Here is a 17,080-nt window from a genome sequence, read left to right on the forward strand (position 1 = left end):
CCATTTTCTCCCAATCCTCCCTCAGGCCCTGTAACATCATCAAGGTCACAAGCCTAGCTGCGCTCTAGCCACCGTGATATTTTATCTCATGTGTAGATATTGAAGTATAGTTACAGCCTTGTAAAGAAATAAGAGCTGTACTTGAATACACCCCATTATAGACAAATAGTTTGTGAATTAATCCCTTCAACTCTTAGTTTATTCTTATATTATCCTTGTTTCAGGTGATGTCACACTGTATCTGAACCAGATAGCATACTGAGCTCAAGTTTCATTGTCATTTAGACTAACAATCCTCTGACTGCATGGAGTGGATCTGTAGCTACATTATTATTATTAGCTAGCTACATTATTAGTAGGACAATTAGGATGTTTATCTCAGCAGCAAGCACTAGTAACATTAGCAAAATGTTCGTTAGTTAGCTTAGACTCAACTTGCCTACCCTATAATGACAGTTTTTTTTCCCTCTGGGATCCTTTACTCACTCAGACATGAAGACCTGGGAGGCTTCTATGCTCTTAAATGCATTGAGGTTCCCTTCAGAAGAGTGTGAGATGAAGTGTATCGGAAAACAGCAGTTTAGAGAAAATACATAAGGATTACAGTCTTTTATTTGGTTTTGTCAAAGTACCAAAGTAAGGTAAGTAATTTTAGCCATATTTTACCTCTAGTTATGTTTGACTGAAACACTATGATTCATCTTAAGGCATATTAATCAGAAATTCTACTGAATAATATGAAAAGGTATGTAATTACAGTTACCAGAGAAGAGAATTTAACTAAAACCCAGTGTCAGTTCCTGGGACTTTTGAGCTCTTTGTAGAACAAATTCTTTTCTACATCAGGATCTATATCACCACAACTCATATGATCTCACTTTGTGAATTTCACACAAAACACAAATCATCAACATCCACAGTGACTCAGAATGGAGTTTAAATTTTTCAGTAGCCATACTTGTTAACTGTAAAGTGTCCAGTACGATCTAAACCCTTGTTTTGCACACGTCTTCCTGTCAGCTAACAAACAGGCAAATTGGTGGGTGTCTTGTCATGCATTTGGTGCTGGCAATTCTGAATTGCATATAACCTGAACATTTTGCATATAACCCGAACATGTGATTTGTGTTTTGAAACACATTCATTTTACAGTTTGGGATAATATAATGAGTTAATATGGGTTTCACAGATCACACAGAAAACCATTTGTTAGCTGCATGGATGTATCTTTAGGAAACTGGACAATGCAATTATTACTGAAATATTTGATTTTCATCTGATACAATGAATTTAGTTTAGTCCAAATCCCCCAGTTAGTCCCATCGTCATGTTTTGTATCCATCATAAAATGACCATATAGTATGTATATCCCACCTATATTAATGTTAGTAAAGATTCTATCATATCCTTTGGGAAATGAGTTTTCACAATTTTAGGCATGGACACACTCTAAGAAACTTTCACTCTTTTGTATTGTCTCCTGCTAGAACCAAGTCAAAACTAAATCTTGCACAAGTTTAAACATTTAAATAAAGATGATATTCATGAGCTGGTTGAAAAGAAGGATGCTTGTGGTGGCTATAGGCTAGATACCTACCACAGGTTTAGCCTGCATAAATGTTATAGATATGTAGATTACTAATTATCAAGAAAGTCTATAGTAAGTGATTTGCACTGAAGATATGAGATATACTGTACATATTATGCATGTGGTACAGTGGGCAGCTCCATGGTCCTTTGTTTGATCCTGAGCTCGGATTAGTGTCTGTGTGGGTTTTCTTCCAGGTTCTCTGGTTTCCTCCCATTGCCCAAAATAATACTGGTAGGTGTATTGGCTATGCTAGATTACCACCAGGTGTGAATTGGTGTGGATCCATTTCAGGATAAAAACAGTTACTGAAAATGAAGGAATATTACATAGGGAATGCCAAACAGTGTGTCCATTGTATAGACACTTCATCCTGTAAATCCTGTCACTCATAATCTTTATGGATGTCCTCCATATCCTGTCCAAATATCACTTAAGTGTTGCTGTGCTCGTTGCAGAAGTGACCTCAGGACTACAGACAGTGAAAGTTGACTGACATCACATATGATATCCTGGGGCTGAAAACTGAAATATGGCTGAAAGATCTGGTAATACAGGAATTGCCCAAATCATTTTTGATTTCCTTCAGTAAATTTACAAAAATGTGACTTGCCAAGTGATGTGTTCACAAAATGGTTATTGAAAACAAATTAATATCCCTTTTTTCAACTGTAGCCATGAATATCTGTTCTGAGTAACAGCCATTATGTCCATATCTGCTGAAAAAAATAATGCCATCTCTTTGAGGGCATAAAATAGCATGTGTAATGACAAAGTCCATAATTACTGTCAGCTGTGATAAATTAGAATAAGTGGTTAATTACTGTAATCTCCACCCAGTTGCTTTTTCACTTGGAGAGGGTAATTCCCCTAAATGCACATACAATGAAGCAAAACTGCAAAGTAGTCATGACAGTTATTGTTGATGCTAAAAGCTTGTCACACCCATTAGTTCCACAACTGTCAGGATTTACGTACAAAACTGGCATAATTACACATTTCTGGATTCAGATTAGTAACCATACCTTGCAGTTTTGGCACGGTATGGTTATCCATACTAATATTGATCCAGGACTAACTGTAACCTCAAGTATAGTCGGGTCAAAAAGCACTTTCTGAGACATACCTATAAGAAAGAAATCATAAGAAATCTAAAATCTGAGTCAAGCCAAGTCTGTCACATGTGTCTGCTAGTGTCTCAAATCCCAACTCCAAGAATCCTCAGCAACCAGCATGGCAAACAAACCTAGAATTCTCACTCAGACCAAATCATATGATACCAATCTACATTCACAGATCCACCAATTTTTAATCACGCACACCTGTCTCTCATTGTGGGTATGTGACCGTAGAAAAGGCAGGAGACACTGCTTGCATTACGACAGGAGATTTATTGTCTCAAAATCATACCATAAACACTCAATAAACCACCAGCTATGACCCTCCTCACGGAGGTGTTTCAGCCAAAACAAAAAAAAAAACCTCAATCAGGCAAGAGGATCCCTTTATAGCAAATGGTTTAAACCAATATAAACACAAAGGGGAAACAAAAATTACATACATAAGCATTTTAGTGTTAAATGTCCATTCATGTGTTTAAATCATTTTAATATCAATATTACTCAAAAACAAACACAAAATTTATATTAACTAACACATTTTCATATACCATATTCAAAGTAAATATAATGAACCAATAATGAATGATGACCCCCCCCCCCCCCCCCCCCCCCCCCTGTTCACACACATTAAGTAGACTAAGCCTACACTACCCATAATCCTCTTAGGGTAGTATAAAATGGGGAACAGGAAGGCCGCGTATCTCTTAAACCCCACCCCTGGAACCATGCTGCAGCCATGAGCCCAGAGAACAAAAGGTGAGAGAATGAATCCATCAAAATGCTAAATAAAGTTAATTAAGAAAACTCTTTTGGTGTCTTGTCTCTACTCTAATGTGCACCTTAGACCAGGGAAAGTAACCAAAATATTTTCAAACCACAAAACAAAATGAAAAACACAAATGTATACAAATAATATAACAAACAAACAAAACTGATTTGAGACAGCTTATGACATTGTCACACTCATTCACAAACTCCATGAAATAACCTGGACTTTCACACTCACACTTTGCAAAGTCTTGTCAACCAGTCTTGTCCGTGATCCTCTGCAACTGATATCAACACTTGTTACCCATCAGTCCATTTTCTGTTTGAGGTTGGACCTGGTTTTGATCACAATTTTGGACTGCCTGCTTCACTGTCATGTGATTCTCAAAACACAGCACTTGCTTGGATTCAGCTTTCTGCCTCATACCCGATGCTGACACACATCACAGACTCTGTTCTAGTCCCTCTGCGTTGCTTGTCCTTCACTTTCCCCCCTCTTCTTGTAAATGTGTACATCTTGAAAGGGAATTATGTACATGCAAAAACTAGCAAACTTGTACTATCACCTTACTTATAATTTACACATATACAGTGAGATGGAATGTGTAGTATAATCAGTACAGGAGCATTGTATATATAAAGCACAAACAGTATGACAAGTGTATGAAATCTTTAGTGTGCAAAAGCATAGTTCAAGTGAAAGACAAGTCCACCATACAACAAACATGGAGGAGGCAAAACAGTACACACTAAATACACACATCAGGTGCACAATCAGGATGAGCAAAGTGATATTGCAAATTACATGAAAGTGTAAACCATCATAAGTAGCCTTATGTAAGAAATCTACAGAAAAGTAAACACAACATCTGGAAAGACAGTCAGTGATAAATGAATACATTCCAGAAGATGTGTCAGGTTTTTTTTTTCCCCTTCACAAATCCACCTAAGCAATCAAAGAAGACAAATCGATGACGGAACATCTGAACACCATTGAGTTTAAATAGAAAACCTTTAACTGTATGCCTTGGATGACTGCAAGAAACTGCAAAGTCACCTTTGAGACTCCACCAGTCCCAAGTCAGAATCAAATCTACTCACCAAGCTACTCAACAAGCTGAAGGCACTAAATCTAATTTTGCAGGTTGCTTTGTGAATCAATCACAGCAGAGACTTGATCAGGTGAGGCTTAAGGGCCTCTCTCAAGAGCTCAACAGAGACTCTCTGGCAGACAGAGCTCAGACCCTAAACCTCTGAGCTATCACTGTGCTTACAGAACCAATTTTAAAGCACCCAACTTAGTCACTTGGCTAGATCAGTCATGGGGTATGGCACAGGTTAACAAACCTTGGTCCTGGAGTACCCCATTTCCTGTACATTTTAGTGTTTTCCTGCTCCCAATACACTTAATTCAGCTGATTTGGCCCTTCATGAGTTAAGGTGGGTGTGTGGGTGTGTTATTTCAGGAAAACACTAAAAATATGTAGGACAGGGATCTCTAGGACAAGATTTGGGAACCTGTGGTGTACGGTTTAGCACTCAAAACTCAAGGCATAGTGGTTGAACTTACAACCTGTTAATAAACACCATGTTTTTTGTTGTCTATATATTAAGTTATTATATTAAAGCATATATAACATCTGTGCAGAGACCCCCCCCCCCCCTGGTTTTCTTCCACCTCCCAAAAACATGCCAGCATGTCAACTGGTGACTTCAAATTGCCCCTAGGTGTGAAAGAGTGATGAATGTGTGTGTGCATTGTGCCCTGTGACTGACTGGCACCCCATTCAGTGTGTATTCCTGACTCGTCCCCAGCGTTCTTGAGATCCATCTGGCTCTGGATCCACTGTAACCCTGACCAGGATAAAGTGCATACTGAAGAAGAAGAATGGATGAAAGATTACTGAATAATTAGTTAATTCATCTTATTCTGTAACTACTATTAATTATTCAGCAACTACAGTGGCACTAATGGGAAAGGTTATTAGATGAAGTTATGACAGTGAGGAATGTACCCAATAAGCAGTGGATCCTAGGAGTGTAAAGGGATTAAAAATAATTTTGCATGACTACCAATATTTACACCCTCATAACACTGTGGATCAAAATAAAAAATAAAATAAATAACTGATGCTACAAGTCAGTCTGTACAGTCAAAACAATAAAAAATACCCACATCATCTACACTTTGGCAGTATCCACATATTACTTGTTTATTTGCTACACCGACCATACAAGCCAGGCCACACAGCTATTAACCACTTCATACATTAAGGTTAATAAATGTTCTCAAACAACTTTGGGAATTAGCACACGCTCAATGTGTTTATACTCTCTGAAGACACTATGCCTTTTTTTTTTAATCTTGCTCTGTCCAGCCGGTGGGATGAATGTACATTACTTTAGTTCAGTACACTGTATGGCTTAAAGCAGCACCTAATTTGGTTTTTACAGAATGCACACAGAATGTATATTCTGTGTACATTATGTGTACATTCTGTAACAACCAAATGTACACATAATGTACACAGAATGTACACATAATGTACGCACATAAGCAAAACACATCTGGAATCATAACAGGCAACCTGCTGTATATTGCCCTGCTGTGGCATCTCGCTGTGCAAGAAATGATACCCACAATTAGAGTTAGCCAGCTGATTTTCTATGCTTAAAATCAAGGAAACGTAGAAGGAAACACACTCCGTAAGTAACAGAAATGAAGCTGGCTGATTAATGGAAGTCAATCTAAATAAATAGCCATAAAGAAGTACACATTTTTGTTCTGAATAATCACCAAATGAGATATGGTTAGTCAACAAAAAGATGCATTGGTCTTCTAAGTATTGATGACTACTGTTGGCCATGGCAGTTACTTATTACTGGCACATTATAGTGCACTTGGAAAGGGATAAAACAAGTGTGTGAGCCAGGTTTTAGCTCAGACTCCTGGGCACATCACTCCTAATCGATCCAGTAATGGGCATCCTCCTTTCCTTTGGCTGTACAGGCATGTTTACACTACGCTTGCTGAAGTGAGCCTTTGCATTTTATCTATGTCCTATACTAATTAAATGGAGATGACTACAAAATTTAAATAGATTAAAGGAAAAGGTCAGCATCAACCAGGATTGCGTCTAGCTAAAGCAGACAGCAGGTTACCAGGAGAACTCATGTTTGCAGTTAATAGAGCAATGTAGAGAGACAAGGACCTGAGGGACCTACTTTTCTGTAGACGAGCATGTTGGGAGACTCATCTGTTACTCCATTGCTGCTCTGTCCATAGTTGTTAGTCTGCGCCATGCCTCCCAGTAATGAACAGCCAGCCTTGAGTACTCTAACTGTATTAGAAAGAAAGGGACACACACACACACACACACAAATCATAGTTTAACATTATGCATGGACAAGATTCCATTGGCGTGTGCAAATATAGTGAAGAATGTGACCATATAATAATTTATGATTTGTCCTGTCATGCAATATAGCATCCATTCACCCTTCAGTATTTCATGCGAAATAAACTCCTCCACAGCAGTGTTTAGTGACTGGGAGCTGCAAACAAACCTCCTCCATCTGTCCACACATTCACTCAGACGTGTGCACAATCTAATTACACACAACGCAAATCCATAATCACATGAACGTTAATGCAAACTGCAGAGCACATCCATGCATGCAAACACTTTCTGGAAAAAAAAAGCAAAAAAAATAAATAAATCCCTATCCTATCCAAACGCCACGACAGAAATGCATTTGCCATAAGGTGCAGCCTGCAACGTGTTCAATGGCCCGGGATGCGTTTGAATGCATGCAGCAGGAATTAAAGCTTGTTTCGTGCACGAGCTATTGGATGCATCACTGCGGTGTATGTTTCTTAAATGCTCGTGTTGCAGAGCACGCGATTTCAGCACCATAGACAGCTCCGCAAAATTGAGTAGGCTCGAGACGACGTGTTTAAACAATAAAAAGCGTCGTTATTACCTGCTACAATCGCGCACGTCGTGCGAGCCCTCCCTCCCTTTCGCTTTGTATCTCGTGGTGCTCGGTTTTGTCAGGCGCCGAAAAGATCTCGCATTGGAAAGAACGGATTTTCTTTTCTCTTTGCGCTCGTGCGAAACAACCAACTATTACTGCTCCCTCGGAGCTGAAGCGGCGGCGCGCGCGGAATCTCGCGGCTCCGTAACGTGAGCGCGCTCCGGATGTTTCGCGTGCGCTCGGCGTCACGGTGCAAGAATAACGAGCTTCACCACCGCAGGAACCGGGACCGAGTGCTTACCGCTCCTGTGGTGTTGATGATGATGATGATGATGATGAAACACAGAGTCGCGAGCAATATGTGCACCGGTGTCAGCTCACGTTGCAAATGCACGCGCTTGGAGCTTGGTGAGAAATAGTCACCATCCAAGGTGTCATCAGGGACGGGATCCTCATCAGGGCTGTAAATTAAGACACAAGTGTCGCTTGCTCTGTGATAGAAGTCCTCGAGCTGTCTCCTCTAATTGCATATCACATGTCCCGAAGGAAGGAATGATGAGAATTTACTGTTCCTGAGCGTTTCCTGTTCTGACCTGTAAATTAAAACTTAAATCTGGGGTTCATTTCAGGCTCTTTATTTTGGCTCTGTTCCAGAAGATTATGTGCCCAAAACCTGGCATCAGGTTTCGCCTTTGTATGCATAAATATACACTTCTAGCATTTTATGCTCCTTAAAAAAAATATAATAATAAGCTCAACTTCCAACACACCCAAGTTAACTTCTCAGCTAATAAACACGTTAGAACTAGATAGAAGTGGATAAGGACAGCATCAGACACCATGGCAGGGATATGCTCGAGTGCTCCAAGCCCAGGCAGCTTGCCAGCTGTACGTGTTAGCTTATGTGAGTGTTTCTAAGACTTTATCATTTACGTTTATTGGTTTATCCTCCTGTAGTTGACAAGGACAATCATATCCCCAAGCTTCAGCTCAGACAGGTTTACTCGACTTGACATGGCAATTTACAGCTGGCATTAAAAGTACAACACCTCTACCGCTCCAGTCATGCAAGGAGTCCCTCAAAGTTCACTTCTTTTCCAGTTCTCCTTCCTATATATTTCCTCTTTTCTCAGAAATATCAGTGACACAGTATCACCTGCTACATATGACATGGAAAATCCAAGAAATTCCATCCATCCATCCATCCATTCATTGTTTTTTCCTAGCTAAGGTGGAACCAGAGCCTATCCCAGGAACACTGGGTGTGATGTGAGAATACACCCTGGACACACATGTTCATGCCTAGGGGCAATTTGGCATAGCCAGTCATCCTACCGGCATGTTTTTGGACAGTGGGAGGAAATTGGAGAACCCCGACGAAACCTATACAGAATGCAAAACTCCACATAGACAGTAACCCAAGGTCACAATCAAACCAGGGACCCTGGAGCTGTGAGGCACCACCACCGTATCATCATCAACTACATCTATTTATGACCTATGGGCTCCGACTACACTATATGGCCAAAAGTATGAGGACATCTGACCATTACACTCGTGTGCTTTTTTGAACATCCCATTCCAAATTTAGTCCCCCCTTTACTCTTATTATAACCTGCACTCATCTGGGAAGGCTTTTTAGTTGATTTTGGAGCGTGGCTGTGGGGATTTGCTCATTCAGCCATAAAAGCATTAGTGAGATCAGGCACCAATGTGGGGTGAGGAGATGTTGGACAATATAGTCTGTGTTGTAGTCCAGTTCATCCCAAAGGTGTTGAGTGGGGTTGAGGTCAGGGCTCTGTGCAGGACACTTGAGTTCTTCCACTCCAACCATGGCACACCATGGACCTCAGTTTGTGCACATGGGCATTGGCATGCTGGAACAGGTTTGGGCCCCTTCATTCCAGTGAAGGGAAACTGTAATGCTATAGTATACAAAGAAATCCTATACAATTATACAAATGTGTGCTTTCAACTTTGTGGAAACAGTTTGGGGAAGAACCACATATGGGTGTGATGGTCAGGTGTCCACAAATGTTTGGCCATACAGTGTATTTTAAACTCACAAACTTAAAACGTGCCTTTCATGTATTTATGATACTGTTTAACATAACAGCTAATTTGCAAGCTTGAACTGGGTTAAAACAGGGAACTCCAGAATGCGACTGTAGTTCATAAAGCTTATATTAGGAACACTGATGTTAAGTGAACATGTACAGCTGGAAAAATGTAGAATAAACCATAAGGATGAAATACAGGAGTGATTCATGCTCAGCCTTGGACCACATGGGCATATCCCTTTAATCAGTCAACTAGGGTACTGGCCTGTCATCAATTCTTGCCGCTATCCAAACAAGAACTCATCTTTCCCTGGTGCTTATTCAGCTGACTGAGCACACCCTGTGCTTGATAATTAGCTGGTGAGCAAATCAGGTATAAATTACTAAACAGCACTGGGGTTTAGCAACTAGAACTGGGGTGTAGAACCATTTGTGAATAACACAGTAGCAAGAAAATCTTTAAGAAAAATACTGTAGAGCTACTGTATACAGTTCAGTTTCAGAAAAAAAAAAAAAAAAAAAGAGTACCGTGCAGGTATATTTCTATTCGCCAAGAACAAATGCACATCCATAGTGGTTGTTAAATGAGTTTGAAAGTTATACTACATGTACTTTCCCAAATAAAAGGGCAAACTATGTGATGGTACATAAGACTAAACCTTGAGAGTACCACCCCAGTGACAAGCGTTGTACCCTGAAAGGTATAGCTTAGTACTTTTGGAAAATGTTAAAAGAAACCAGAAGGTTAAATTACAAATGTAAAGCAATGTTTGGGCTTGGACCACTTAGACACAGAATAAATGCAGTAATAAAGAGGAAGCAACATTGTCCCATCCAAAGACACAATCCATGCACACAGATTAGCGTACGCAGTTGAATTCAGTCCCTAATAACTTAAGAGTGATCCATGCATCAGTTAAATCAGGTAAATGAGTTTAGACCTGGACTCTGCTGCTAATGTATAAAGCTGCATTTGCTTAATGTTCTTCGAGATTATATATATATATATATATATATATATATATATATATGGACCATTAATGCTGTGCTAGCAGTTGGATTACATTTACATTTATATTCCCTTGGCAGACGCTTTTTTATCCAAAGCAACAAATCAGGCAGGAGGAGCTCTCTGGCTGTACTGGGACTTGGACTTACAACCTCATTAGATGGAGACATAACTGTTGGACTGCTATCTACACTGGATTTAATGTTTGCAATCTTGTAATAGATGATCATCATTCTATTTCCTGTTTTTTTTTTTTTTAAATTGTTCATTCATTCATCTTCAGTAACTACTTTATCCTGGCCTGGGCCATGGCAGATCCAGAGCCTATCAATGGGAATACACCCTGGACAGGATGAGTCCATTACACACATATTCACACACTCATTCACACATTCATTAACACCTAGGGGCAATTTAGCCTAGACAATCCACCTACTGGCATGTTTTTGGGAGGTGGGAGGAAACCGGAGAACATGGAGGAAACCTGTACAGACACATGGAAAACATGAGAAACTCCAGCTGTGAGGTGGTAATTCTATCCCCTGCACCACCATCCTGAAATATTTTTATATTAAAACAGTAGATATGGCCTCTCTGATTCGGTCTTCCAATTAAAAAGATGCATGTGAGCATTTGGAGTTCAGGTTCTAGTTTATTCCCTTGTACGCATTCATCTTCATTAAGCATTTAATCCTGGTTATGGTCATAATGTATAATGGATCCTAATTCCAGGAATACTGGGTGTAAAAAGTGGGAATACACCCTGAATGGGATTCCAGATCATTGCTCGGCACTATTCACACACAAATTCACACCTAGCGACAATTAACATAGCCCGTACACCTACTCCATATAGACAGGTAGAAGAAAACCAGAGAACCTGGAGGAAACCCACATAAAGAACACGTGAAACTCCACACAAATAACAACCCAAGCTCAGGATCTAACTAACCAAGCTCCCCCGAGCTGTGAGTCATCAATGCTAGTAAAACTATTTCCCTTATCCTAGACACATTTTCAGACATTCTGGCATAACTGGTACTCTACAGCTGACACTAGTAGTATTATACTGATTCTACCACCTCTATCACACAAGGAGTCCATCAGTGTTCAGTTCTTGGCCCCTTCCACCTCATTACCTCATATAACCCCCATTCCCATTCCATACTTAGTCAGGTAATTCAGCAGCACAATCTTACCTTCCAAGCAAGTAACAAACATAAAGATCAGTTTCATCATGCAGATGTCACTGACATGATTTATATCAGTAGCAGGTCCACCACACCTCTTCTGCTAATATCATTAACTGTATTATCACCAATTTAAAAATATAGATACTCCAAATTTCACTTAAACTTCACAATTTTTTAATAAAATCATTTTGTGGGAATAAATCTGAGTGTAGAGATGAGGAAAGGTGTAAGAATTTTCACATTTTAATATTTTTTTAAATAGGCAGTGGTGAGATTCACATTGGAGTAAGTTTTGAACATGTGACAGGCAAGTGTTATTGCATCATAAATATGCAAAAGAGCCAATCATGTGCAAGTGCAAGCTGTGCAACACCAGTTTACTAAAGGAAGAGTGTTTAGGTTTGATTCATAGAATCTGGATTTCTTGTTGAGTTTAAAAGTGTAGACACATGTAGCCTTTTTCTAATCAATTTTTTAAAACCACATCAGAGAGTTTATCGTTCAGTGTTCTGAGGTTATAAATGTTCTCCAAAATCAGCCTGTTTTCAGTAAAAGGTAAAATTTACCTGTACTTTCTCTGTTTTTTTCTTGGAGGTCCTGAAGAAATTCCCAGATGAGCCAAGTTTACTTCCTTCATGTGTTAATCCTGAACAGAACTCCACAGACTTTCCAGAGTTGAGAGGACTCAGTGACCTGCGCATTTCAGTGTTTTCAATTCTAACACACCTGTTTTCATTCAGCCACTAATTATCACGATCTTGATGAGCTGAGTACAGGGAACACAAGAAATTGAAGCTATGTGCACCTAACATTTAAAAGTAAACACTGTGTATTAATCTAGATCAGTGTAGAGAGCATGCTTTAAATGGGTTTTTATATGAGGTTAATTAAATGTAAACACTAACCAATTTGTAATTACGGAAAATGACATTAAGCGTGCATGTGATGTAAACAATTTGCCAGATTGTGTTCATTAGCTCGCTAACTTAACCAACAGTGTTTGCTGTACTCTGTATTTTTCCAATGACTTGCTAAATGATCTGAAGCCAATAAATGTTGCTATGACTTTCTATTCTATTTCTTTCTATTCTATTCTATTCTATTTTGTGTTTTTGTGATAAATGCTTTTATTTAGAGTTATTTTCAAGTGAATCATATGTTTATAATCCTGAAGAAGGCGTAAAGGACCCAACAGTGGATTTCTGCTAGTCTTGGGATTTGAGCTCATCAACTTCCTATCACTAGGGTGACAAATTAAAGGAAAAACCAACATACAGTGTGTTATTACGGTTTTGGGCCACTACAAGCTACCAGAACAGCTTCAGTGCAGCTTGGCATAGACGATACAAGTTTCTGGGACTGTACTGGAGTGAGGAATACTGTTCTTCCAAAACATACTCGCACCATTGGTATTTTGATGATACACTGTCTAACACATCACTCCAAAATCTCCAATAAGTGTTCAATTGATTTACATAATTTTCACCCTCATCACTCCTTTCATTAAGCCCTCATGCCATGTGGATGGGGACAGAGTCACACTGGAAGAGACCATGCCCATCAGGACAGAACTCTTTCATCATAAGTTAAAGGTGTTCAGTCAGAAGAACTTTGTATTGACTTGCGGTGATGCTTCCCTGTAAGTGGACATAAACCATGTCAGCAAAAATCTATAAATGCCTCCCACAGCATTACCAGAGTTCCTTTAATTTGTCACCCATGTGTAGTTTCCATAAGGCCACCAATCTTTACTACCTCCTAAGCATGATGACATTTCCCCATTATAATGATGGCCTTGCTGATTCAGCTACAGTACTACTCTAGTCTGGGCCGGCAGCCACTAAACAATCAAAAGCCTTCATCCAGATCACACAGTCAATGGTATGCAGAAAGAGTTTACTGAAATATAACATTTCAAAACAGCAAACAAATGTACCTTATTTTAAGACTGGCCCCAGTTGGAGAAATAAAGAGATCATCACGACTGATAGGAGGCATGGTGGTGCAGTGGGTAATGTCACTACCTCACAACTTCAGGATCTGGTTCGATCCTGTGCTTGGGTTACAGTCTGTGTGGAGTTTTGCATGCTCCCTGTGTCCATGTGGGTTTCCTCCAGGTTCTCTGGTTTCTTCTTACCTCCCAAAACCACGTTGAGGTGGATTGGTTACTGCAAATTGCCACTAGGTGTGAATGTGTGCATGATGCCTTGTCATTAACGAATGAATGAATTGCCACTGACGTGATTTATTTAAGTATTTGATTCTAATAATAAGAATTACATACTGATCAGTTTCACTGTAGAGTTACAAAGTGAAACACAGACCATGCAGTTACTTTTTATGCAACATTTAGCAATGTTGTGATATTCCACTTAAGCTGCAAGTTGTTGGTTTGGTGTGGATTGCTGGTCAAAGTCGGTACATACAACTTTCTCCAGTGGCTTGACCTCTTATTCTATTTCAAACTGATTATACTGTATATTAATTTTCCATACATTTTGTCAGGTTTTCATGCATACTACCTTTATTTAAACATTTATAACATTCACTATGAGTACTCTGTAAACTTACAACAGTGCAGGAGTATTCAGAGCTGCAACTCGGCACTGTTTAAAATTCGACGCCTGTTGAGCTCCCACATGTCGCACTTTTCCGTTCCCTCCCTCGTGGCCACCTGTGCCACCAGGTAACCATAGATCCCCTTCCTGTCAGCAGCCTTTTGGGAAAGAGCAGCTCTGGCAGGACCATATGTTACTCTGGCTCCCTAGTGCCCTTCACATCCTATTTACTTCAGTACAAATCAATACAAGGGGCCATAAAGCTGAACCCTGGGGCACACCCCACCAAGGCGTAGATTATAACTGGCAAGGGTTTAAAGGCCAGGGAAAAAGAAGGTGAAATACCACAGCCTCAGAAGACAGAACGTTCTGGTTTCCTCTTGGGAGAAGCACTGCAGAGATTCGTAAGAATTTTTTTAGATGTGGAGGTAAACTTGTGTTATACAACACTGCTACTGTGTTTTGACGCAGATGTCTGCATTAAACAATAAGCTAAGGAAAATCTTATTCTTTTCCTCTTCATACTAGTCTCAGAAAGCTTAAATCTAGTTTAGCCTCCTTCATTTCCACAGGAAAGCACATTTCAAAACATATTATCTATTTACTCTAAAGCTATTTGCTGCAGAGTCTTAGGCATGCTAATTTTTATATACATTTTGTCTTAGATGCTCATTTTAGGTCTTCAGTCAATAGAACAAAAGAAAAGGTTTTAGGTTTCCAAACACTGATTTTCAAAAAAATGAGAGAAATGTAATAACAAAGAGTAATAGAGCACTTTTCATATAAAAAAACATATTGCAGGCTGTGCTGCAATATTAGCTCAAGAGACAGAAACAACTGAGACAGGCAAAAAAATGTGAATAAGTGTGGCAAGTCCTCTAAGATGCTTGGAGGGAAAAAAAAACCCAAAACAAAAAACTTCAGACACTTTTTTTTTTTTTAATAAAATAAATAAAACTCTATGCCAGCTTAAGTCTGCCTCAGATTGCCTAACTGATGCAGTTTTAAAGAAAAAAATAATGACATCAAATATGGATTTGGGTTACTGTTTATTGCTATTTGTAGTCATGTTTTTTTTAATGTAGAAATGTGTCCTTTTATTTATTTTGAAGGCATTGTTGCATTTTTTTTTCTTTTACAGATTCTCTTTGCCTAAGTGATTTCCAAATAATTTACTCAATAAACCCCTTTGTGAAAAGAAATCACAGCAAAAGAGCTAGTCACATTATACTACCAAATGTAATCTTTCAAGTACCGCAGGAGGACCGGCTCTCTATTGGAGGAAAGAACAGGAGTACAGCTTGTGGCTATGGCGACTCGCCCCATTATATTCCTCAAATTACTAACAGGTTTTCTACAGAGAATATAAACGGCATCAGATCTTTAAGATATGACACTATCCGGTGTGTGGGTTTTATTAGTAAACAGTCAGAATTTTATCTACCATTTGCTGTGATAGCTCAGATTGGGTTATGCAAAGCCAAAAAAAGAAAAAAAAAAAAAAAAAAAAAAGTGAACGTTATTAGGTACATGTGTTTACTGTTATTGTGATAAAACAGTCAGCTACAATACACATCAATATGAGAGGGCCTGAGGCTGAACCATGGAGTAACACCACAGCAGGCTAGGACTTAATCTAAATAAATAAAACAGTTTTTTTGTACTTGACTATACATGAAAGTCAAATGATCTCCAAGCTTTTAATTTAAAATGTAGCTGAATAAATGAAGAGTACACTGACTGAAGCAGCGGAGGTGCACAACTTGATTTAATTTACATCACAACATTGAGACACGCTGCATGTATGAGGTGTTGCCAGAAGGTTGGCATGTGAGGACCACCGAACAGATACATGCTAATATTCTTTACCCCTTCTGAGCAGATCCTTAGGTTTTACACTGTTTGATTACAGCAGTCTTACATCATCATTACTTGTCACGTTGTATGCGATCCTAAATAAAATCTTGGCCAAATTCTTTAACAGATTCTACAATAGGGTATCCTCCAAGTTAGATTATACAATGAAGACCCTCTAACTATAAACTGGCAAGAAAAAAAAAAAAAAAGATACTATATTCTGCTTACATCATCAATCAACGAGATCCTGGCTCAAGCACAAAGCAGGGTCTCAATAAACAGAAACATTCTTCAGCTTGAGCTTGAAGTAATAAGGACATTTTTGCATCATCCGATTCCGTCCTCCTACTGGTGGCTTTAAGACCAACGTGGTAGCAGCACTCAGACTTTGAGATTTTTCTAAAAAAATTTCTGACACTGCCAGAACTTTGTCATCAATCGTCAGTCTGGTAGCAACGGTACTAAATCACATTACGTTATGCATTTTAAGACCACCGATATCAATACAGGACCAAGAATTGTGCGATTTCTATCTGCAACAGCCAGAAATCGTACAGTGCCAATCCAGTTTTTACAGTAGGACTGCAGAATATCACTTTTATAGTGTTAGAACATGTAGAATAAGAAACAATACTGAGCATACCGCAAACCTACAAGTAAGTGCTTCACTACAAAGTCAAAGTAATTTTTGGCATATGGTCTGAGAGGACACTTATCTTTCTCGAATAATTGTGTGTTTTCTGATGAAGTACATGAAACGTAGCAAAGTAAGAAAGTTAAAAAAAAAAATGTTCCATGTTAAACCTCATTACATAAGAACTTCACATGGTGTGCTTTCTAATATTGCAGCCTAACTATAATATATTTTAGCCATTTAGATACTTAGCTGATGTTTAGCAAATTTCACAGATGATTGTTGTTTTAAAGGAGTCTTGATGCTCTCCAAAA

At 39.0% G+C, this 17,080-nt stretch overlaps 1 protein-coding gene across 6 annotated transcripts in view; it reads right to left on the reverse strand.

Annotated features, from left to right (window-relative positions):
• The window catches only part of rgs7b (regulator of G protein signaling 7b), a 118,619-nt gene extending 103,130 nt beyond the window's left edge, over positions 1-15,489 (reverse strand). For 2 of the 6 annotated variants that reach the window (XM_053238602.1, XM_053238604.1), the window contains exons 1-2: positions 12,284-15,489; positions 6,703-6,818 (exon numbers count right to left, since the gene is read on the reverse strand). In XM_053238602.1, the coding sequence (XP_053094577.1) occupies positions 6,703-6,780 (78 nt within the window). In that variant the 5' untranslated portion in view covers positions 6,781-6,818; positions 12,284-15,489. The other 4 variants (XM_053238603.1, XM_053238606.1, XM_053238605.1 and 1 more) reach the window with 4 other exon arrangements.
• Positions 15,490-17,080: the final 1,591 nt, after the last annotated feature.

This window comes from Pangasianodon hypophthalmus, chromosome 12, assembly GCF_027358585.1.
Source record: "Pangasianodon hypophthalmus isolate fPanHyp1 chromosome 12, fPanHyp1.pri, whole genome shotgun sequence".
Taxonomy (NCBI): Eukaryota; Metazoa; Chordata; class Actinopteri; order Siluriformes; family Pangasiidae; genus Pangasianodon; species Pangasianodon hypophthalmus.